This window comes from Sinohyriopsis cumingii, unplaced genomic scaffold (assembly GCF_028554795.1).
Source record: "Sinohyriopsis cumingii isolate HCF-2022 unplaced genomic scaffold, ASM2855479v2 utg002028l, whole genome shotgun sequence".
NCBI classification, from domain to species: Eukaryota; Metazoa; Mollusca; class Bivalvia; order Unionida; family Unionidae; genus Sinohyriopsis; species Sinohyriopsis cumingii.
This window is the reverse complement of record NW_028316110.1, coordinates 178715-204791: the sequence shown is the minus strand read 5'-3', so window position 1 is coordinate 204791 and position 26077 is coordinate 178715. Positions and strand designations below refer to the sequence as shown.

Sequence of the window (26077 nt, the reverse complement as noted above, 5' to 3'; positions counted from 1 at the left end):
ACTACCAAGACAGGGAGAATTGGGCATACATGACCGTCAGATGTGTCAAAAAATCAAATGAAGCGTGTGACAGAATCATCGTAAGTATATTATGATATGAAGATGAATATGCAGTGTGCTGCACCTGATGTTCAGTTGTAAATCAGGATATATTTCTTGTAGAGTATAAGGGTGCTCTTACCTAACTAATTACAGTACTTGCATGTTATACCCTGCTAAAAGGAATAGTGTTTTCAAAGTCTGAGAATTTAAAAATCTAAGACTTATTATTCAGATACGAACACACATTCCTGTTCTGTTGTGTTAGAGATGCCAACTGACGACCTATATTGTTCTCAGGTACACAGTTCTCATTTGCACATCATGAAGTCAAAGCTATAGATTAGTGCATAATGATCCAAACCTGTGCATAGTGCATTGTTTGCATTTGTTCTTATTCTTTGCATACACATATGCACGCAAACACTGTTTCACGTTCTGGTGAAGGTCAAAGTCACTAATGACAACTACACATTTTATCTCTTTGCTCCATATTTGATTACGCTGACTAGGACTTCAAGTTTAATGCCACATCTCTTTCAATATGTTGTTATAGCGAACATACACACTGTCAGGTCAAACAAGACATACTCTAGCTGTACTTAAGTATCAAACTCGCTCATGTTGTGCTGCTTCGTTGAAAATAGACGGGATCTCGAACTGAAACCCTCCGTTTTCTCATCGGGGCTACCATCCGAAATTCCCAATGCAAACAATGTCCAATCTGTTTCTGTATATAAAAAGTAACACCTCTTAGAAGGATTCATCCTTGGCCCTCCATGTGAATCTTCTGGTGCAACAACCAGAGTGTTTACATTATTTATATTCATATGTTGAGGTGTACATTCGAAATGATTTTGGTGGGTTTTATAAGAAGCTTTAGTGTTGGTTAAACATTCAGTCTCACACGAATACTTTTCAATATTAATCTGGCACAATGATTATAAATCAAAACTTCTGATAAAACGAATCAGAAATCTATTTCTTTCTACCTGCACTTTTGCAAAACAATGGGCATGTCATTTCTGAGTGCTAGGGGCTGAAATATAAATAACAATATATATATATATATATATATATATATATATATATATATATATATATATATATATATATATATATATATATATATATATATATATATATATAGATATATAGATATATAGATATAGATATATAGATATATATATATATATAGATATATATATAGATATATATATATATATATATATATATATATATATATATATATATATATATATATATATATATATATATATATATATATATATATATGGGTGTGTGTGCGTGGGTGTGTGGGTGATCCTTTACGGACAAGCTATATGAAACTCGTTTATTATGTAAACCTCTGGATGGTTTGGTAGCGCAAGCCGCATTGTAAAAGATGTCTTCTAGTGTATTTTTTCTGGATCATTTCTTTACTTAATTTACGTTTTGGAATGGCGATAATTTACATTTAATATACTTTTACACGTTAATGCAATGTTATGTGATTTTATTAGAATGATTGTCTCTATTTGCCCTGAAAAGTTATTATCATAGTACATATTCGTGTTATATTCGGGGTTAAATCTGGAATGTGTGTGATTTTGGAGGCATTGATACCTGATACCATTTAATTCCATTATCATAGCTCATATACTATTAGATGAGATGACATTTAACACGTTGTACCAATGTATACTGTTGTGTACGATCTAACACAATTCAGGCCGAAATTTAAAACTATGTGATGTTCCATATCTTGCATTTGTTTAATCAAATTAAAGTTTCAAATGCCATCTCAATACTATAGCGTTACATATAATGTTGAAATATTGTTTTTGTATTTGAATTTATTATTTCCTTTGTTTGGCAATAATATTTTGGTTAAGACAATTTATGAAGCGTATCTATCACTTCAGTGTTAAAAATTTTTGATTTATTGCAAATGTTATTGCTTGCACAGAATTGTATTGACTGCAGACAATCATCTGGACCTTTATGACTTTAATTAAATTAAATTAAATTTTTTATATTTTTCGGACATTAACCGGCGGACTCTATATTTGGCTTTATTACTTCATTTGCAATTTGTTTTAAATGATTTGACTATTTAATTAATCAGGACATAATTTATTTGTCTCCGTGCAACACTCATACGTAGACGAGGCATGGTAAGAATTTCGTTTCAGATCAGTTTTGATGGTCAATATATAAATATATGATTAGATCTTAAATTATATTACTTTGTAAATTCACTTCGACATTTGAATCATGGCTTATTTCTAGTTCTTTCCCTCTTCTTACTTATATATATAAAATCACACATTCTCTGGTTGTTACTATGTTCTCAACAACTTCTATTCCATTTCTTTGAGATAGCAGAAACCCAGTCTAACAGTCTACTTTGATAATATACAAATACACATATGTTCTAGAACGGAAATTTACGAATAGGAGATAGAATTTACGATGTTCAACCAGAAGAGACTGATGTCACTTCAAGAAACTTAGTGGAAGATCGAGGTGGTCTTGGTAAAAAATATGTGCTAAAGGACCAAACCCATATGCAAAGAAGACATTCAGTCCAAAAGATAGGTGTGTAAAACCTTATTTAATCTGGAGCAGGTAATATGCTTAAACGTTTACCGTCTTTGCATTTTTTTATTATTTTCCTGCAAAAGGCTTCGAAGATTAATTTGTTTCTTGTACACAACTACAGTATTACAAAGAGCGAAGCACGACGCTTATATATATATATATATATATATAGAGAGAGAGAGAGAGAGAGAGAGAGAGACAGAGACAGAGACAGACAGACAGACAGACAGACAGAGATAGAGACAGAGAGAATCATTTTAATAATTAACGTTTTATCGCATATTTGAAGATCAATTTGCTGTTTTAATTTCAATTAGGAAACGACTAATATATCTCGTTAACTCGATAACGGTTCAATTACATTTAGTTTAATTTTTTTATTTAAACGAAAAACTAGATCGGAAGAAACTACGGAAAAATCATTATGATTGGACCTCTTCGCTCTCTAGGGATTTTAGTCAAATCCATTTTTTTGGCTATGTTTGAAATAACAGCGCATTGAATAAATGCACTAAAATTTAGTTAATTTTAAATCATGATCATTGTATTTGACAAAAGTATATATCATGCAGGTATAACATCAGTGAATGAGGACAATGGAGAACACAACATTACAGCATTTCTCCCACGTTTCAGAGGACAACACAAACGAAAAAACTTATCACCCTTAGATGATATGCTATATTCCCGAAATGTACTTAATAGAACTGCAACAGGTTAGAACCGTTCTATTAAACATTTATAGCTCATGCAGTATTATTACGTACAATGATGGTAAGATACCATCACATAACAAGATGGATATATAACACAGGATCATAATGATAAATTCAGTTTGAATATTTTATATATATTTAATATTATGAGAAGATACATTAATATTTAAAGTTTACTGCATTTGTATCGGAAAATATCAATGAGCTGTTGTGAACAATGCTGCAAGATGTTAGGAGTGCAATATTCCTCAGAAAAACATAAGTTCATATGTATCCGTTCAAATGTACTAACCTTTTAGTATATACTCATTTTGCTTTTCTACCTAAGGTTGAATGATACAAAGAACACACCACAATAAACAAAATGACTGAATTCATGTTGGATTCCAATAAATTAATATATCCCCAAAAGATACAAGATAAAATACTGTTGCTAGAGAATATTACATACGTTTCGTTTCTGCGTGCGGTAAGAAGAACATGATTTCTGTTGGAAATATGGATGACAAAAAGTGCGGATCAATGTTTCGAAACCATGCAAAAGTCTGATTAACGACTATACCTAACCATATATATTTTGAGGAAATGCAAGAGGAATGTATGTTTTTGACATTTTATTACCAGCTAAAGACGACATGTGTCACGTGCGTGCTCATTGTTGGAGGGACCCCATATATTTATATATCCTGTATGACTTGTATCGCTACAATAAATACAAACATTTTGTCAAATAAGTAAACCAGGGAAGATTTCAAAGCACCTGCGGTGTGACATCTCTTTTTCTCAGCCAAAGAAAGATTTTGTCGTCGTATCAGCATCTTGGCTCTGTGGTTCTTGATTTTCTGCTAAAACCAGCCTTCTCCAGTTTTTGGAGTGACGTGTAAAATGAGATGTATCTTAGGGACAAGAGATAGCCTTTGGCACTAATGTACTTTTTGCTATCTTGAATAATCCTTTGAAGCTGGATTCATGGTCTTAACCATTCGATTTCGGAATAATTACGAATATTGACCCTAGATAAATAATTAAATGATCCGAATGGTATTTTCAGAATGTTTTGTGGACATTGTGGATATAAGGTTCAGTCATTAACTTTTGTGTCATCTGTATTATCTCTATTTTCAAATTGACCATAAAGCTTGTTTAGTTCATCCACAGAGAAATCTCATATATCAAAAGATCCTCTGTCTTCCTCATAAGCATACTTTGTTTACAACCGAAAGTAGATCATAATATGCGATACTATTGTAGAATCACGTGCTATGTAGTATGACACAATGCACTATGAAGAAACAGTTCACGATTCTGACAATGTAAAGTTAACCGAAAAAAACTATTAGTATATAATAAGGACTAATATAATATTATTCAGGGAATTCATTCGGATGACAATTAGGCCAATATATCCTGAATTAAAGAGACAGCAGCTATACCGATTTATGTTTATTACCAAAGGAAGGGACTACATTACATGAATATATTTACTCACTGCAACTTGTACACACAGATAAATCTCGCGAGCTAAGGAAGGTCTACCACGTCAAGGTCGCCGTGGCGATAGATTCATCTGCATGGGAATTGTAAGTGATCTCTAAGCATGAAAGCACACTTTATCCTCTATCCATCTCTCTCTCTCTGTCGCTTGTATATATATATATATATATATATATATATATATATATATATATATATATATATATATGTATATATATAGATAGATAGACAGATATACCTGCCTGCCAATTCTCGACTCCAAACATATAGTTAATTACACGTACACATATCATATTCTATCCCTACCAGGGATGCAAAAGAATGTTTCCTGTACTGTTTCGACAGTTATGAGCTAGATCAAAATCTGGGCCAAATTACCGGCTGTAACACAAATTAACTGAGCCCCCAGCGTTAAACGAGGAATCCGTGTGTGTATGTCTATGCATTCTGGCCTATCTAATTTCGGCAAATTACATGTATTAGTGAAATCGCAATACGATTCGAAGAGATAACTCATGATGAACACATTACGATAATAAAACTTTCAAATGTTCGCGAATACGAATCGCGTAGCAAGTCATAAATGTTCCACGCAAACGCAGAAAAAAGGCATCGCCATCATTTGTTACATTTACTAATTTTACTTATTTCCTGATACTGAGATCCTTAATCAAATTAGTGTGCAGATTTTACGTTCAATTTGCGATACACTAAAGCCTATACATGCACCCATTTACAAACATATTTTTCATCACTTTTGCAGCTATGTATCGGCGTTTAAACAGACAAATCCCCTAACAAGAAGTCGTAATACGAAAAGAAAGATAAAACAAATGTATTCCCACATTTTTAACGGCGTAAGTGTTGAAATCTTACTAATGAATAGATTTTGAACTGGACAAATAATGTTTAACTAATGAACAAATTATAAACGGGGTAAGCAATGAATTCTTAAGTAATTCTTTTAATATACATACCGCATGTTCTTGAAGAAAAAGAAGACGAACATTTCTTGGAATGGATCGATATGTAATACATTAGGATATACAAAACCATAGTTTATTGCCTAACAAGGTACGGGAAATTCACTTTTAAGCATATCACTTACGTGAATTTTTTAAACAAAATAGGCGTTTTTATATTTTTTAGCAAAGAGGTAATTACAATACAAATTCCATGTGAATAGGTCCATGTTTCCTCCATCCGTGTCAGTAAAATTAGGCATGATGTATAACGATGCATAACTTAAGGGGAAAATACGAAAACGTTTTTTTTTTTTGTAATACTAAGCAGATGTCTATATTAGTCACCATTATAAAACAGTCTCTTGATGTTAATTATGTCTGTTTTAGAGACATATCCTTTTTATTTACAAAATGTAACATTCATTTTGATGCCAAAAGTAAATAATCATGCAAGTTGTATTTAAACATTCTTCAAGAAGTATGTTTAATTTGGTAAATTATAAAAAATGAAAAAGATTTTATTTCTATTTAACACAGGTAAACCTGTTATACAAAGGAATTCAAGATCCTGCTATATCAATCAACATCATCCTTGCTAGCTTCATATTTTTTAAGGTAAGGCTAAGCTATTTGTTAACTCGATATGTCTGACTATGTTAAGTACTTGTAGCTGAGTCATGGTTTGCCCATGAATACATAATATTAATTATCTTTTAAAATGGCAGTAGCATTTTTGGTTTATACTCAAAATGAGCAGAACTGATGGTGATTCTGGCGACGCTAAGTAGACCAATTCACCTTCAAGTTCGAGCTTTGATATAAACGATCATTCTGCCTGCAGAAGAAAATGCAATCATTAGCCCGAATTACAAATACATGCACACAGTTCGTTGATATTATTTTTCTCGAATATGTATCGCCAATTTATTCATCAACACCAGATTATCAAGGAAATTATTTTCGGCTCCAGAGCGGAATTAAATATGGACTTGATGTTTAAAAGCAAAGATAGGGAAGATGTTTCATACTGCCATAACTTATTATTTATTTTCCATGTGGATTTACGATGAAGTTTGAAATGAATAACATCTTTGTCCTTCTGTCCACAGTGTTAGCAATCTACACGATAAACATTGTCCATTATTCTACAGACGGGTGACCACAATAATGCCCGTTTAAAGGAAAAATATTCCTAAATAAGTCATATTTTTGTCACTACATATTTTCGATGTCTGATAGAACCAACTATGCAATTTTGTTTCAAGATCAAACTGGCTTCATGTCCGGCTGATTTATGTTTTAAAAAAAGTCTAGATGATTTAAGATTAAAATATTTTATGTAGGAAATTATATGATGCCAGGTTTAAAACACGGATGGATACAAAGACGAGTGCAAAAACCATAACAAGTTAACAAGCATAAAAACATATCTTAAAGTGCTTGCTAGTAATCGTACCAAAGCAAACGTTAAGATTTTCTTGGTTTCAATGAGCTATTTTAGATTATGTTTTAGATGCACTGATTACCAGTGCCTTTGAAAGGAAATACACTCCTCCGTATCAAACTAACATTGTTTTGCATTGTTTGGTTTGCTTATAGACGTACACTGAATTTCCACACGTTAGATCACGAGCGGTGCTCTTTAATAAGACACACTACATTGATGCAGATAAGTATATTAATGATACTCAAAAGTGGGACCTTAACGTAGGCGCGAGACTTCAACCAGTCTACGACCACGGAATGCTCATTACGACGTAAGTATATGCATACAACTCAGACCTCTATATAGTATGATCATCAACTCTACATTTTGCTTATTTTGTCAACAATGCTTTGTAGAAAAGTTGTAGTTCATAAAAAAAACTAAAGTGCTATTTGTCTCTAAAAATATATCTTCCTTGCAATAAAGACAGTTTGATCTATCTAGCTGCTTATAATAATTTGCATCAGATGTGCACGAATTTCACTCGCATTCCATACTGAATATGAATGGAATCACTCGGATTCCATACCGCATATGATTGTAATCACTCGGATTACATACTGCATATGATTGTAATCACTCAGATTACATAATGCATATGATTGTAATCACTCGGAACCCAAACTTCATATGATAGTAATCATTCCGATTCCATATTGCATATGATTGTAATCATTCGGATTCCATACCGCATATGATTGTAATCATTTGGACTCCATACTGCATATGATTGTAATCACTCGGAAACCATACTTCATATGATTGTTCCTGAAAAAAAATATTAGTAATAAACTGTGGAACTTATATTTTAAATAACTGAATGAAAACATATCTTTTAGAACTTTATGGATGTTGTATTACTCCTTACTAATCATATTGTGTTAGTTTCTAATTTATGTTGGGTAGTGCGTTCGGTTGAGTATCACAGGAATGCTGTAGCGAATGGAGATATAGGTTTCATCGTTTATCAGAGGCTCTTTAATTTTTTCCAAGTCATAAAATCAGCTTATTTAATTACATATTCACCGATACGAATGAAATACTGCTGCATTAGGTTGGAGTTTTTATTCGTTTCTTTTATCTCAGCTTCATGCTAGCGACAACCACTCCAGTAAATATGTTGCTAAACACAGACCAAACATACGATTTTAGAACATTTGTGATGCATCATGATCATGTGTGCCATGATAAACATTTTAGACGGCGCGTGAAATTCGAAAAGAGCATGTGATACAAGTTATTTATAAAATAACAAAAACAAGAACATAAACTTGCAAACGAAACAAAACAATCTGAACAAAAATGGAATAATAATAATAATAATAATAATAATAATAATAATAACATTATATATAGTCAACATAAACTTTCGGTACCGAAATCTCTGATTTATAGAAATATAATCGAAAGTGTCTTCGTAGATAAACTTATTGTCCCATTCTTCAAACGTGCCAGGGGTATCCCTTTTCACTTCCCAGACAGCATTAATGGACTGATTATTCACTGTGCGCTGTATGCACAATGCCAATAGCTCTATAATCTTATAAAGAATTACCCGTTTCCTTCCTACCAATGTCATAAATTATGACATGCGACTGAAAAATTACCACAAAAAAAGACCGATAAATATTATAGAAACAAATGGCAACTTCAACTGTAGGGACTAAACAGGAAGTTAAGACATGCTGTGTGTATCAATATAAGGCAGCACCTATTATTTGAGTTCCATTGCACAATAGATTTTGCTTTCTGTCTCCAAAATTAATATTTGGTAGAAGGTCCAGTTTTACAATTGAATGGACATGATTGGGTTCGAGGGAAGAGATTAACCAAAGATTCATATTTACATGCTATTGTCTCTGTAATTGACCTTGTATTACACGTACCTTCTCAGCATACCGAAAAGCAAAGAACAATAGTTTACACAAATAGAGGAAATATAAATATGTATTTTCCTGCCACGTGTATTTGTTTTTACATATGTAACTCATATATGTTTAGGACTAACATAGCAATTTTAATTAATAATAATAATAATAATAATAATAATAATAGCATTATTATTGTTGTTATTATTATTATTATTATTTCCAGTTACGAAGACCCGTTTCAATACGTCATTACAACTCTATCCTTTAACAATGAAAAATGTTGTAGTTTTATTAAGGTTTCTTTAGTATGTTTGTTTTTCTAACATATCGATATTTTAGGGATACTTAGAATACCAATGTCTTTATTGTAGGTACACGTTGTTTCAAGGTAACATGGACAGCTTTATAAAGTCTGATCGTTACATTGGTGGTAAGTGTTCTCTCTCTCTCTCTCTCTCTCTCTCTCTCTCTCCTCATGATAGCACATCATATGTTATATGAATTTTTAATATGCCTAAATAAATAGAGGTGACAGATTTCTTATTTAAGACTCGACATCAATTTAAACCGTCATGCCAACTCAACTCGAAACTTATTTAGTTTTACTCTTTTGAGGAATTCTAAAATGCACTTTGAGTTTTGATGTTCAATCCAAACAACTTCCTATTGACTGTATCTGTTTTACAGTTTAATTTCTCTACGAAATGCAATTTAGAAGACAAAGTTCTCAATATATTAAAGAGTTCGTAACCCTGTATTGTCGCGTAAACACATATAGTTATATTCTTGAGGCAGCCTGTAAAATTAAGCAGTAAAGTTGATTATGTATTGACTGATACATATGTTACGAAATGCATTATAAAGCATTTGGACCTTTAACAATCACAAATGTCTTCATACATTTTCAATCTCATAGTTCAGTGTTATTGATAACGGTTTGTGTTTGTTTTATGCAAACATTAGGAATGCCGGCAGAGACGTTAAGCTTCAGAGTTAACATCGTGGTAGCACTTGAACCATAGATACATAATCAACAAGCCTTAGTTAACAGTATATATTAGTCACAACTTGTTTAAGGAAACAAAATTTAATTATTCTACGCTGCCCATATGCCTGTATTACTGTGGGTAATAATTTAATTGAAGTAATGAGATCTTGTTACCGACCATTTTTGCTCACGCTTATGCATACAAATTCTGCTACATTTGGTCTGTATTTTTGTCTGCATCCATCTGATTGATGTATACTGGATTTGGTATCCAGAGTGGACAGTTGTGTTGCAATGTATTTTCTATTCGTGTAGGGTAGAATCACTTGTACAAGTTAATTTAGCCTAGCATAGCCATTGCTGGACCTGTTATTGCCGTATAGTTCAGATGCTAATAAAGCTAGTTACTGAGTTTGTGGGTTTTTACGGAAAGTATGTGTCAACAAATCTGTATTTGCTGAAATTTTGTATTATAGTACTTTTGCAATTTATTTTCCTCAGCCGACAACATTATGGAGGCAGAGAGAAGAGAATGTAACCATATTCATGGGCTTTTCCGCTGTGAAATAATTAAAATGCCTCACTTTTGCAAAGTACAAGTGAGTGAATTGTCTGTTGAGTATCATTTCAGTGAGATGATTCAAAAATATTCTTATAAATGAATTATTGGGTTGTGTGTTTTTTGTAATCACTATATGATACCAGTCCAAATCAGAGTATCTGGTAAATGATGAACCTGTAGCAATATAATTATTATATATGGTTTTCTTCTTATTGTTTGCAGGTATTTCCGCTACAGGGATGGTATGTGATATTGGTCACAGAAATTCTGTTGTCCAGATAAGAGACTTTGACACGATGGTGATTTCCGTGGCACATGAACTTGGACACAGGTAAGTCAACCCTTGGTGTCCCTTCTGTTTGCCGCATTTAAGTCCACTCAGCGCTTCTGGTCTCCGGCGTTGGATTCCTGACTTCTACGTGAGCAGCTATCAGTGATCGCCAATCCAAAGCTTGTTGTTTATTTTGGAGATTCGGTTTCCTTTGTCTCAATCACCCGATCAATGTATCATCTGTGCAGTTGAAATTACTTTACATCCCATTAATGTAAACTATAGTGTCACTACACTATGGCCACAATCGTAAGCAAAAGAAAAGAAGCAAAACCAACAAGTTTAATCAAAATAAAACAAACAATTTAATTATCAACGTTATAAATGAAAAATGCTCAAGGAACTTACAGTATTATAAATTAAATCGAAACTAATATGTAGAAAGTGCTATGAAAGTCCACAATGAATGAAAAGTTCCTTATAATTTAAATTTTGAAAATTTACTGATCCTCCAAGTGAAGTTGTCAAGAAAGTGTTGTACAGAATGCCACTGAATAATTTAAAACAGTTATAGAAATACAGAATAGTCTAAATAATGAACACTTTATATTTGCGCTGAACAGTCAGAACAAATGTTTTTCCTCTAGAATAATATCTAAGTACAACATAAATTACGTCGACATACTTGCAACAGGAACAAAATATGTGTGAATAACTCCCAAAATCGACACGAATCTGTTTTCTTTTTTTTCCTATATACACCGTATATTACGCCTGTACTTCGCGATAGACCCCAGGTGACAGCATATTCACTCTTCCCCCCAGCAAACAATGGTACGCTACAGAATTATTCTCAAAACATAGATATCCCATCAGTCCCTGAGAGACTATGCCATAGGCGCCACTTAAATCTTATTAAGCTTATTATTAATAGCTCTGGACAAGTTCGTAAGCATTTATTTATAGATCTTATGCAATATTTTACTTTAACAGGTTCAAGACACGTAGGCCAAACTTAACTAAAGATATTTTGAATATAGTTTTACATCCATGAATAACAATTATAAACATTAAATTAAAGCATGTACCAGGAGTTTAAAAAATATAGATATACATAACAATATGAAGTTACATTATCATCCGACATGTAAAAACTCGTTTTCGCTCTCAGTAAATAAAGATAATGTAAAATAATTACAAACAAAATTGTTGTATGATGACTGAATATTCTGGATCACGTAATATTGTTTTAGAGGGCTTGCACATCGGTAAATTCTGGAAAATACGCTTTGTTCTCAATCGGTGTCCAGGTCATTTTAGGTGAAGCTTTCTCTCCATCATCTCCTTCAGTCATGATATAAACATCAAGCCTCCCTACCACCACCCAAGTGAAATAAGCATCCCAGGGTGATATAGCAGATGCAGTGTACCAATAAGCTAATAAGACCAATGGTGTTTGAAGACTTTATTGAGCAACTATTTGTGGAAAACGTATTGCATTTTTGAATTGAAAATGTGTAGCACCAGTTGATATTGCAGGCCAGGTCATATGAGCAGAGATCGCACCTGAATTTGATTTTTAAATCAAGAAAAACGAGTGCAAAATCAACAAGTTCCAGACGCACTATTAATGCTGAAAAAGAAACATTAGACTGGATATAATAAGAAAAGCTCACCGAATGACAAAGTTCATCATACCTCTCGTATGACCCGCTCTGACACTAAACTATACAATACTATATTACGAGGAAGATTTACGACCTACCTAAATTCAGCTGATATGATGGCGAAAAATATTTCATTACCGTTGTGAGTGATAACGTAAAATTAGCCCTTGTATCAATTCCCAAACCATACCAACTTAGTCGCACTATGCATAAAAGTTTAGAACATTGACGAGAAATGTTAAATAACAGAGATTAAGCTGAATAGGATTTTAGTGTAAGCCTTAAAAGAGTTGCTGTGATGCTCCCCAGAAAACAAGGGAGTTACTAAACACGTGTAGTAATTTTCATCAAAATTCGAGTTGTACGCTTATCGTTAAATTATTTTTGTTTTGATTAAAAAAAAATGATTGGCATATGGCAGCAGGGTGGTTTTCAATGTTTTTGCAATATTGGAAAATAAATCAAAGTAATCGAATTAATTCTTAAATGTGAATATCTACAGCAATACGATGAATTCCATATTTGTAATGGTATAACCTATAAAATAATAGAAGATGGAAATAACCTATAAGTATTAGCCACACGCAAGTGTGCTTATAGCAACTTGGTTGTCATACTACTTAATTACATACTGAAATTGTGTTTTTTGAGAACAATGCTAACGGTTTCATTAGGATAATTTAGTGCTTTATATATAATTTATTTAGTTTATGATCATGCGCCTTTTCCCTTTCTTATTTCCAGTCTTGGAGCACGTCACGACGGCACAAATGAAGCCATACATTGTAGAGCTGAAGATAAATTTATTATGAGTTCCTTAAAATACGAACCTGATCCAACATTGGCATACTCCAGAAATCCATGGCTATTCTCTCATTGCTCTGTGACATCGTTCAAAAATACGTTAAAGAACAAGTATGTACAATGTATTCCGAGACATATATTATCAATTTGCGATCGTTTCAGATTTATATGATACGAGCAATTGTCTTGACCTGTTTACAATGAACACATTATTATATTATTAATTTGCATAGTACCAATCGGAATGTAACCTCCGTAATTAAGAAGTAGCCTCTAAATAATGAACATAAATAAAATTTGACCTAATGAGGAATATGTATTTATAGGGATATAGGTATGTGTGCGTATGCAGCGGTTGTATGCTATATATATATATATATATATATATATATATATATATATATATATATATATATATATATATATATATATATATATATGTGTGTGTGTGTGTGTGTGTGTGTGTGTGTGTCTGTGTGTCTGTGTATTTTTGTGGGAGAGGGTGCGGGAAAATACCCCATATATGCTATAGATATATGATTTCAGTTGCAACTAAGGGGATTGATTTATATATCACTAGTTGGTTTTGTTTGCCTCTCTAAACAATAATAAATAAATTTTATGAAAGTGGACATTGTGCAGATGACTACTAAATAACACAGATTGGTACTGGCTCAGTTCAAGAAATGTTGCATGGAGGATAAGATAAAGACGATACATCCAGAATACTGCAGGAAATTTTCTAATTTGATTCAAATATTTATTCTTTGGTAAACTACAATGCATTATGTTTGTTTGAAACTAAGTATAGGATATTTAATTTATTTAATTGAGAAGGCAATGCAGCTATTATAACCGCTCTCATCTATAGATGCAAGCTTTCAATTCAACTGGTATTCTAATGCTAACAACAAGGCATTAGCTTTAAATGTTTGGATGAAGATTGTTGTTAAAGAGCAACATTGATGTCAAACATGATCATATATGTTACAACTTTATGTCAAAAAGGATTGCTTAGCTCTGAGCATGCATTGAAACTCTAAAATGTTTCCAATCCTATTGCAAAACTTATATTATTTAATGAAATGTTTTAATTGACTAAATCTTTAACTTAGTGCACGTACATTAGTGCACGTACATTGCATTAGAATTCCAACGTAATTATTAAGGTTCACACATATTGATGTCTTAAGAATTTGGTCCATGTCATATATTGTCAATGTAGTGTTTAATTGAAAATATGATGCAAATACATTCGTCCAAAACAGATTCCGGGTATTTCTAACTGTTTGTAATAAAATATAAGCCAAGGGTAAAGGTCTCTATTGAGGAGATTTTTTAACCTCCTTTCAATTAGGATCAAAAGCGATGTCTTCACTAAAGCCAGTTTCAGATAATGAACACACATCTTAATGCTTTTCATTGTTAATAAACATTCGTGCTACTCTTTGCACAAACTTTTCCTTTCAATTTAATTTCTCACTACACCTTCCATCTTAGAACAGGGCGTATGTCACTTGATGCTTATGACAGGTTAGTCTGGTAAATTTAAAAATACATACGTAATCTTGCATAAGGTCAAACGTTTCACAAATACAAGTTTTCGAAGTTGGAAGTGGCCGCTTCGTCCGCCGAAGAGTGAACATGCATCTTATTCTGTTTTACTTCCGTTATATAGATTGACCATATCATCAAACTCTATGAAAATGTTGAAACCTAAAGATACATGGTATTTAACACTTGTTAAAAGAGCTCGAACCGTGCCTGTTGTTCTTATTCCCTCGATCGTATATGTTTGTATTCAAATATCAATTGATGCATGTTTTGCCTTTTGGATTATATAGAAGCATTAATTATATATATTAGATTCTTAATTCAAAACTAAATCCATATAATATCCATTGAGTATATGCTGATTTTTAAGTCCTCTTTAGCAGCGTCACTTTAGTGTAAACATTTGGAGTGGCAAGATTTGGATCCTAAATTCTGGTAAGTGTAAACCTGTAAATGGACATATAATATCTGACGCTATTTTATTTGCCATCTTCTTATGATTTACTCTGTCTATGGTAAACTGAACATTATTGCTCGTATAATAAAACTTCCACATGAATCGGATGTAAATGAATCGAAAATATACATTCGTAACCATGTGATGTTCTAAATATCTCACCCATTTTAGTATATAAAATGTGCATCTTCAAATCGATACGTTGATGTTTTGTTCCTCCATTGTATGTAATTTAAACAATTGTTCTTTTGGTTTGGTCACCTAAGTCCTGTAAATAACGGAATGGATTCCCAATGAGCCATTCAATCCCATTTTTATAAAGTTGATGATTTTTTAATATGATTTTTTTTTAAAATCGAGTAGTTGCATATGAAACAGTAATCGCGTGATTTGCCAGCATTTGGATACGTATAGAAATAAAGATAATATAATCTTTAATAGAATGATAAAAAATAGAGAGCAGATCAAATGCAAGCAAGTGATGACTTAAAGTGAAGGTAACAGGTTACTGTCAAGATTCACCAAATGTTGTTCAAAGAAATAGCTCGATGTTAAAATACATGCCTTACAAGATTGTATCAATCAAAGCTGAACTCTTAGGGAAGAAATAATTTTGTTATTTTTGTAATTGCTTTTTCTTAGCAAAAAATAATTTGCTTATCGTTCTGGATCTTCAAAAGTGTATCCTTTGGATTTCATTATTTTAATAATCTTGTAAAACCAAGATAGTGTTAGTGTAGTCTACTTGAGCATTGCTCTCTTTATATTGGTGGAAAAGTTGTTGGTTTTGGCTTATCAACGGATAACTCTGTATATATGAAGACCTATTTGTGCTTTATAATCCACATTATTGAAACGAATTTTGCGTGATCTACAAGAAGCTTTTCCATCATTTGTTTACCAGGCAGGTCTTCAGCCCTATTGCGTAAATACGAAATACTAGAACCATATACAAAATTGACTGGCAACTTAAGGAAGTCCTTTACAATTTTGAACGTTTAATCATGAAGTAACGTTTTGTCAAGATATAAACGTACGTAAAGCAAATAAACTTTATTATTTTTACAAAGTTAGAAATAAACCATAAGGGAAGCAATATTTCCTCGTACAAAACTGCACACGTTGCATGACAGACTTTGATAACCGTTTTTATTTAAATAATTTCTCACATATTCTCTAATTTTAATCTGCTATCCGATTTTATTTGGGAATACAGAGTTAGTGCCTTGAGATGTATTCTTTCTCAAAATTCTTAGTTTCTGTTTTCCGCTGTACGATTTTGTAAATATTCGTGCATCGAAAAGTATACATTTGATATACAATTTCATGCTGTTTTATCCTGCCCATAGTGATTATTTTACTTCGTTATATCTTAATTTATCTCTCAGTTTGTGTCCTTTAACGTATTCCTCGCTTATAAATGACTTCCTGTTTTTTCCTTAGAGGATCAGCTCGAGTGATGTAATATGATTTTCTTCCTTCCAAGAACTCATCGTTCCTAATATGTTTTCAAAAATTAAAATCGTACCAGTTTCTCAACCGATTCCTCATATCCTTATCTTATGTACGTCTAATTGTACAAGTTTGTTCATTTCTATGCCCATAGTTTATTTTTTGTGGGTAATTAACCCTTCGGTGTGAGGCTCGTCATCTTCTGCCAAGTCTGTGTTCTTTGAAGGTATTTAAGTGGTCAGGGTTGCACAACAAAGATGCATGAAAGTTTGGGCTCTTGGCCTCTTTTCCATGAGTAAGAAGATTAAATTGGTCAGTTCGAAATAGCGTATGTGTGATTTGGATTTTTAACGTAGCTTTAACAATGTTTCAGTCATATCGCTAGAATGTCTGCAGTGTGCAGTTTATAGTGATGGCTAGCACTGGGCAATCATGCCGAAGACATGTAGCATGATGTCCCACCCAATCTCATTATCCTGACAGCCGGCCGAACAGTCCTAGCACTAACCTCTAAATGCTGAGCGCCAAGTGAGGCAGCTGTTAGTACCATTTTCGTGTCTTTGGTATGACTCGGCCGGGGATCACAGTTCGGTATAGATAAGTGTCCATGCTGTAATTTTTTTGTTTTGAAAAAATAAATACACTATACTGAATATGGAATGCTTGAAGTTTCTAACAAGCGTAACTGTAGCATCGGTGCTATATTAAAGGTGTCAGTATTGAAGCTTTGTCATTCAGATGCGTGAACCATTTATTATTCAGATCAATGTAAACTTTGGTTGGTCCTTTGATAACAAACTCGTCAGACACTGAGGTGGTAAGAGTCGACACTGGGTGAAAGTCTCTGTTGGAACATTCACACAAATCAATGTACATTACCGAGGTAATCAAATTTTTTGTCTCGTATTATTCTTTTTCTTGTCGTGTTTTGACTGTATAGTTTACGGCATCTCTTTCATCCTCACCTTTGTTGTGGCGTTGGGGATATGCTGTATGTTGTTGCTGATTTTTCTGGTTGAAGTAAGTGAAGGCTTTGTTTCCACAAAGAAAAGCAAACTGAGAGTGTTCTGACGTCGGAAAATGAAATTTGATACGGTCGTGCTCGTTCATTATATTTCGATCTGGTTTATCAAGTGCTTTGCCAAACCGTAAGTTGAAAATATCTCAAATCGTAACAAAGACGTATCGAACTTTAATACAATATATGTCAAGTTTAGTAAACTGCGTTTATCTTAAATGGGTCTTGTTTTTCCAATGTGACCGAAATTTCCTAGGTTTTTTTTTTTTTTTTTTTTTTTTTTTTTTCATTTTCCTGGAAGATACCTTTTGACGTTTTCAAAGAATCAATACAAAAATCACTTCTTCTGGAGCAGATTTGATACTGCGATGATGCGAGTGTTTGTAAGCTTTCAAAGTGCGTGGTTACATGTCTATGCAGTCCAGACCGTGTTGATGTGTATATTATTTCTACATGCGTTCTTTGAAGAATCTTTGGCGACGTTTGAAGACACTGATTTTTGTTGCAGGATTTTGAGTGTAGAAAAATAAATTTGGTTTAAGACGATTTAAAACCTCATTTTTGTCCCCGGTGTTTCTGAATACAACCAAAGCAGGCAAAAAGATATGACTGTGAATCCAAGAATAATGAGAACATTTAAAATCATACTAGATAAAACTAAAATGATTGTCCCGTCTATTTTGTTTGCATTTTATTTATTGTTCTAGAGATGATATTATCCCTCATGTGTGTTGTCATATTTCAGAATTATAATGCTTTCTCTACCTGATCTTGAAACTTTATTTCTTTGTATTTGACCGTATAAACTTGTTTGGAAGTTTCTTCATGTCATCGTATTGGGCTGATAAATGCAAAGATAAATCTTAAGGGACTACTTAACACGTTTTTTTATCTTGGCCGATCTACATTCTCTCGGCTATCTGGATAGAGATGGATTCTCTTTGGTACGTGGTTCATTATTTCCTCTTCAAAGCTGCTAAGACTAACTTCTGTCAAAATGCCTCTTAAAGTTTATGGTCACATATAACGTCGGCATCCCTCCATTTCTGGCTACAAGTTGGAAGGTTGCGAAAGTTTTATGGAGGCAGACGATTCAAGTTGAATTTGATTAAGATTATTTTGCCCCATATATATATATATATATATATATATATATATATATATATATATATATATATATATATATATATATATATATATATATATATATATATATATATATATATTAGAGCCCCAAATATGACTCTTGTTCTCAGTGATTTGCAAAGACTGATTCGAACATATATTTGAATATTTGTAGTCGTTGTCAGTATGTTCCCAATGGTCATATAGTATCCCCCAACGCTAATTATACATTCGTATTTCAGAGCATGTGTGACTATTCCGGGTAACTACTACGACCACCAGGAATATACCCAGCATGTGATGACACAGGCAGGAAAGGTGTACATTGCTAATGAGCAATGTGAGCTCATTTATGGGCCGGGATCTTTCGTGTGTGAGGTATTAGGTTGTGTGTGTATGTATGCGTTGTTGTATGTGCTTTTAGCGAACAATTGGGAATATGGCGGACTGCTCTAAATTAAGTGGTATTCAATTGTACACTTGTGCATGTGCTACTAATCCGAGATGTAGGCTGAGCTCTTTGTTAAGCATAAGTTTTAATATTTAATACGAATGATCATTCGCTTATAAATCCCAAACTATTCCCAACTACGATGCTTTGATTTAACAACACACTGGTGTTTTTTATAGCAGAGTTATTGTAAGAACATCCGATGGATATCTTCAGACACGCAGGGTTGACTGACGTCGCATTTTGTACCAGAACAAAACGTTCCTGTTCGCAGAAGTTTGTGATGCGCCTCAATGCTTCAGAGGCAGTGTTATATTTGGAAACTAGAGCGGATGTAACCATCTTTGGGTGTTTGTCTCCAAAATACAGGCGTTGTAACCTAATAGCTGGACTAGAAATGACGGTAAAACATGAACCACAATGAAACAAATCCGATCGAAGTAGAGCGATGAGTAGTTGCAGATGGAAGCTTGTTTGCTTAGTTTTGCCTCGATGCAACATGTGTGACCGGAAGCTCAATAACTGCCTAACAAAACATTTATTAACATTGACTCTTTAAACGTGTCAAAAAGTTGTTGTTGTGGCTATTTGTATTATAATCATGGTATTATTTTTATCTCTGATAATTACTAACCACTCAAACATATTACCTGCGTCTAATGGAAAGCAACATGAAAGTCGTAACGGAACATATATTGATTACAAATGTAAGATATATACAAGCTATGTGCACATTGAGGACTGAAATTCATTTTATTACATGGATCGTTGAAAACAAAGATTTTAATTTATCCTCACATTGAAGAAGCAAACCAAATTGATAATACACTGCTCCATCATAACATGCAAAACATATGATGTAATACAGCGCATATAATAGATATACAATACAGACAAAAGCATTTTCTAGTACAGGGAACGTACAAATATACATATATGGTGCAACAAAACGTGCATAACATACGCTGAATTAATATTATCACATGTAAGACCTGTCACCTATATTATGTCAGAGGAACAGTAAAAGATACACCTTTACCGATCTGATTTTAAGACAGAGAAGCTTGACATAAGACTATTCCGGAAAATCTATTCCCTGGTTATATTTACAATGATATAATTAGAGCTGCATTTGCTCGCAGAAGCCAAAAATGGATTAACAAAATCAGGAAAAAATATACACATACCGCCTTAGAACACTGAAACCAAACTGTTGCATCCACAAAGATTTCATTAAGCACCTAAACGTTCATAAAATAATGATATATTTACAGTTACCATTTTTATTCAGCTTAAAGATTAATTCGCTAAAGTCAACAAGCACGCTCGTATAAATAATATCGTATTTTAAAGCTGGTTTTGACAAAAGCTCGGTAAGAATTTAAAGCAATTCATCTACTTAAAAGTTAGTGTTTGCACCGATTGTATTCAGTTACATACTGCTATGGCTAGCTCATGAGACATAGTGAGGGGGATGCATCTTGACACGTACTTCGTTTCGAATTTATTTTGCTCTTACCCAAGTTTTGCGATTCACTGATGTTTTGAATGTTGTTTTAAAAGACTATTTCCCCAGCTCTGCCCATACGTAAATCATAAAATTTGAGGCATGGGTCTCATTTAGGATCATACCTTAACACCAAAAGAAAGCCATGGGAACCTACGTTTCGCATCATAAATGTTGAGGTTATATTTTTACTTTAGTTCATAATCAGATAGTGTTTTAAAACTTGTATTCATACCGTTACAGCAAAATGTTTTGAGATGTATCGTTACAAGTACCATCCAAACATCACTAAAGTAGGTAAATGTGTTTCATATTTCATACTACCTCGACTTCGGTTCAATATCGTGCACTGAGTGTCCCGAGTCATCAAACTTGGTGATTATATGCATCTCGTTAGTATCTCATCCTTTCAAGAAAAGAAGGACGATGTGCTCATAATTTCATATATACAGGATTATGCCACTGTTTGTGTTTAGCTCATGACCAATCGGTTTTCTCTATCTCCAGAATAATACTGTTTTATATTTAGTTACGAAATTTGTTTAGATTATGCACCTTGTTGAGTGAGACATTCATAAAACAGGGGCGATGATTGTGACCAACATTTTACATATCCATGACTTTGTATGTATTTCGTACGTTTTACTGTTTTTATCGAATCATTAACTGAAAAATAGAAAATAGAATACTGTGACCTACATTTCAATAATGGAGATTTTATTTTTGCATTCAACTCATCGCGAGTAGGGCTTTTGGCATACTAAGACCATTTTATAGCATCTCTAATTATACACGTAGCTAGAAGGTCGTCCTTATCGTCCATAATGATCACTAATACCACAAGTCAGTAGCTTGACGTTATGGCCCATATTGAAAGCCTCACTAACTTGCGTGTTGTCTTTGCTGTGTAATGTCGATTGGGCATACATTATTAGTGCTAGCATAGCGAAATAGACGATGACATGCATATCTTCTATTGCCACAGTCTTACAACAAAACAAGCCTCTTGTGGGTATAATGTTATAGTATGCTGGCTCTGCTTTTGTTTCTGCATTTAAATTTTTACCGTAATATTTGGGGTTACGTGGTATGCGTTCATGCTTTATCACCTACAATGATAAAACTTGGTAATTGGGTGATGTTTATTATCAAATCATCCAAATGGAATAAAACATATGTCACTATAGCTTATAAACAAGAATGTCGCTGGGACATACATTGTATTCTCTACTAATATGAGTTCATTATTTACTTTTATGATCACATATATAAATCAATGCTAGATCTAAATATCTCCTATCCATATGGAATTCAATTCGTCAGCATTGCAGTTAGAAATAGAAATAAATAAACGTATTCAGTGGTATGAATTCCATGTTAATAACTGTTTATTTATTTTTGATATGATGACGTTAGCAGTTTGAGAGGTTACCATCAACCGTTTCCATAATAAAAATGTCGTAACTCTAAATCACACACGCACACACACACAACACACACACACACACACACACACACACACACCAGATCAAGGTCGCCCCAAAAGAGTGGGTCCCCACATCCATGTTGGCATTCTTGTCTGATTTAGTCATTTGTTTTGTACAAGCGTCTAATTCGTAATTATTAAAATTTTATGATTTAATAGCGGACTTTCAAGCACGTGAGAACCTAATTACCTCACGTTACAATAGTGGTTGTAATGTGTTACCTCAAGAGTGGAAAGGTCGGGTTTTATTTCACATCACCGCTTTTACGCAAGATGTTATCAATGAATAACGTAATTACCCAAATTAATATATGCAGTACGGATTAATTCTGATCGCTCGCACATAAACTAAATGTTGCTATAACAGTAACCTTACAAAGATACACTTGCATCGTAGCTTTTTTTTAAAAAAAATAAGATATCCACGAAATCAGGCACCTTCGAATATAAATTTTAGTTTTATCCAAACCACAAATCTGAAATCTACTAAAGTACAACGTTTTAGAGCAAGATCCACAGGGAATGATGGGCCAACTATTAGCAGTTTAGCAGGAATCTGATCCCCTTTTCCGAATTCAAACTTCAACAGGTAGAGTAATTCCAAACTGAAATCTGGGTTACGCGGTGTCTAGTCACACAACACAAAATAACAAATCGGATGTTTAGAATATTTGCTCATTAGAGTTTAAAAAGAAAATTAAAGAAAAATCCAGTTAACAGCAGAGCAACCAAGAGACATATTCCTCCCGCCATAATGACGTAAAATGGACTACCCGAATCTAGTTATCATATTCCCAAGACCGACAGAAGTTATAGACTGTTTATCAAATATTACATTCTTTACATACAGTCATCGGGAATAGAACCCTGCTTGTGAGTTTCGCAATCATAAGAATATTGCTTAAGACTAAAACATTCGACTTAGTGGCTGGTTATGCCAGACACTTAAAGCTATACCTAATTTTATATCTTATTTTAAAGACTTCTATGGGAAACATCTGTCAATTGATGAGATGCTTTGAACCAAAAAGACGCATTTGCCCAAAGGCCTACTATATTGCAGCTAGGGGAACCCAATGTGGATCACGTAAGGTAATTCATCCCTTTCTCTTTTTCTCTACAGAACTAAAACTGGTTTCCAAAGTTATACAAAATTTATTTACCCGATGTTTTGATGGCAATTTCTAGCAAAAGAAAATTCCGTGAGAAAAATAAGTTATACGTTTAAAGCAAATGATGACCAACTGTGAATCAATAAAGACTGCAAAGCATTTAATGATGTTTTCCAAAAATTACCACGTAAATTTGGTTTGTTAGCAGGAACGTGAGCCTCTTGACAGTTAATCCATTAAGAAGCAGTTAACAGAAACCGGAAGGAATTCTGAAATTATGTTTTCTATTATAAATGCAGAAACATACACACACGAGCATATATATATATATATATATATATATATATATATATATATATATATATATATATATATATATATATATATACATATATATAAAGAGAGAGAGGGAGAGAGCGAGAGATCTATATATATATATATATATATATATATATATATATACCTATTCTTTTTTCAAGTGGTGTATTGAAGGACAGTGTGTTTCCGAATACTAGAATTAGGTGAGTTGGAACCAACAATTCTTACCCTGTCAAACTCGTTAACATCATAAGCTGTAGATTTAAATTCTTCTCAGACCAGGCACGTGATACGCAGCCAATAGAAGTTACATTGACAAGGAATTTTGTTCTATGCAATATAGCCCTTCACGTGTTTATGTTCAGTTATACAGCACACAAGTACCAAAAACAAAATTAATTATGAACTAGTTAAATTTATGACAAAAATAATTCTTAATTCAGCTATTAATAAGTGAAACGTCTAGAGTTGCTATATATTAGAATATAATCATAGGGATGATGATTATGGTCTCTATAACTATTCTAGGCCCTTGTAACGGTGAAAGATATGACATGAAAGTTATCCTATTGTTGGTCTCCAGAAATCAAGATGATAAAATAAAACACTCCATTTATTTTACAGGAGCAAGATGCCTAATGATTATATGAGGTTGGAAATGTTGCAGTACCTCCAGAATGGATAAAAAATATGGAAAACGGACTGTATAGTAGTTACCAGTAACTAAAGGAAAAAATTTATAAATACACGTGGATCATTGATGATAGTGTCGTTCTATAACTGTTCACATTTGTAATTTTATTGGCGTGATGTTTCGCTGAGTACAAAGTTGAAAAAAAAATTATATGGGCGCTTCTAACCGCAGATTCAAAAAAATCAACGAACGATCAACAATATGCGATGGAAACGTGACCTCAGCGTTACTCATTTATTCCTAGAAATCATAAAATAGCTCGACCACTTTCTTAGCTAAATTTATTCCTTAGATAATAGTTCCGTTTACATGAGTTTTTTTTTTATTTTGAACCTCTTAGAAAAGATATATAATGCTTGGGTTCACTCACTGCCTATATCGCCATGTTTTGAGATCGGTAATGATGTAAAATAAATACAAGGAATGTGAGGTAGTTAGTTACTGGTTTTATTGAAAATAAAAGAACAAATACGAAAGTGACATCACAACATGGGACTTAATGCTTATTTTTATCATTCATTCGTTCATATAAAACTTATCAGGAGAATATTTGAACGGAAGAAATGAACATATCTTATTTCCCGCAATTAATTGTGATTACAAAGTTAAGCTGAAACATGATGATCCAAATGAATAATTACAGCAAACATAGACACGTGTACATTTTATTCTAGTTACATCTAGAACTCTTTCATCTAGAACTCTTTACTTTTAAAATACAAATTATCTGATCAATTGTTTTGCCTTAGAGGACAAAATCTTATATATATTTCCTAAAACTTGCTTCATAACTGAGAAGTCCGTTTCTCCAAACTCATTACCGACCATTATTGTAAGCTTGAAATATTATACTTTTATGTGCTGAAGTTGTCAATGGAAACCTCAACATATATATGCACCGTTAGAAAATAAACTGTATTCTTTCGCAAAGTCTCTTATTCGTACGTATTGTCAAAACATCTTCTTGTTTTATAAATGTTTTGCTTATCCTGCATGGTTCCGTTGATGCTTTATATGTACAACATATATACAAAACGGAAATACATACACCAGCCATTTATCCAACTATAAGACTGTATCCACTGTAAATTGTTTTGATCATTTTCTTTGTATGTTTAGAACGTAACAGCATCTCATTTGGTTATCTTGGATTTAACACATCAAATCTGTTTTATAATTAAATCAAATGAAGCGGGAGCTAATTACCCTGAGGCCATTTGTGAAAATATTTCAATAAAAGGTGTGTAAAACGATATTAGTAATTGGTTTTATAATGTAAGTTGTTTCATTTCCCTAAAACTGCTCCAGTGACCTAAGTGGTGAGAGCGTCCCTCGTCGGATACGGGTAGCGAGTTCGAACCAAAGACTTATACAAATGGTGCTAGCAGCTGCCTCTCTTGGCGCTCAGCATTAAGAGATTAATGCTAGGACAGGTT

General features: G+C 33.1%; 1 protein-coding gene across 1 annotated transcript; it reads left to right on the top strand.

Annotated features, from left to right (window-relative positions):
* LOC149771212 (A disintegrin and metalloproteinase with thrombospondin motifs like) lies at nt 1-25792 on the top strand. Its single transcript, XM_089948722.1, has 14 exons — nt 1-80; nt 2481-2640; nt 3216-3359; nt 4867-4939; nt 5617-5710; nt 6356-6433; nt 7418-7575; nt 9547-9605; nt 10948-11056; nt 13408-13578; nt 19316-19451; nt 23499-23609; nt 24109-24150; nt 24572-25792. Exons 1-13 carry the CDS (start codon nt 30-32, stop codon nt 24142-24144), a joined length of 1380 nt encoding a protein of 459 aa, XP_089804848.1. The 5' UTR covers nt 1-29; the 3' UTR covers nt 24145-24150; nt 24572-25792.
* The last annotated feature ends 285 nt before the right edge of the window (nt 25793-26077 follow it).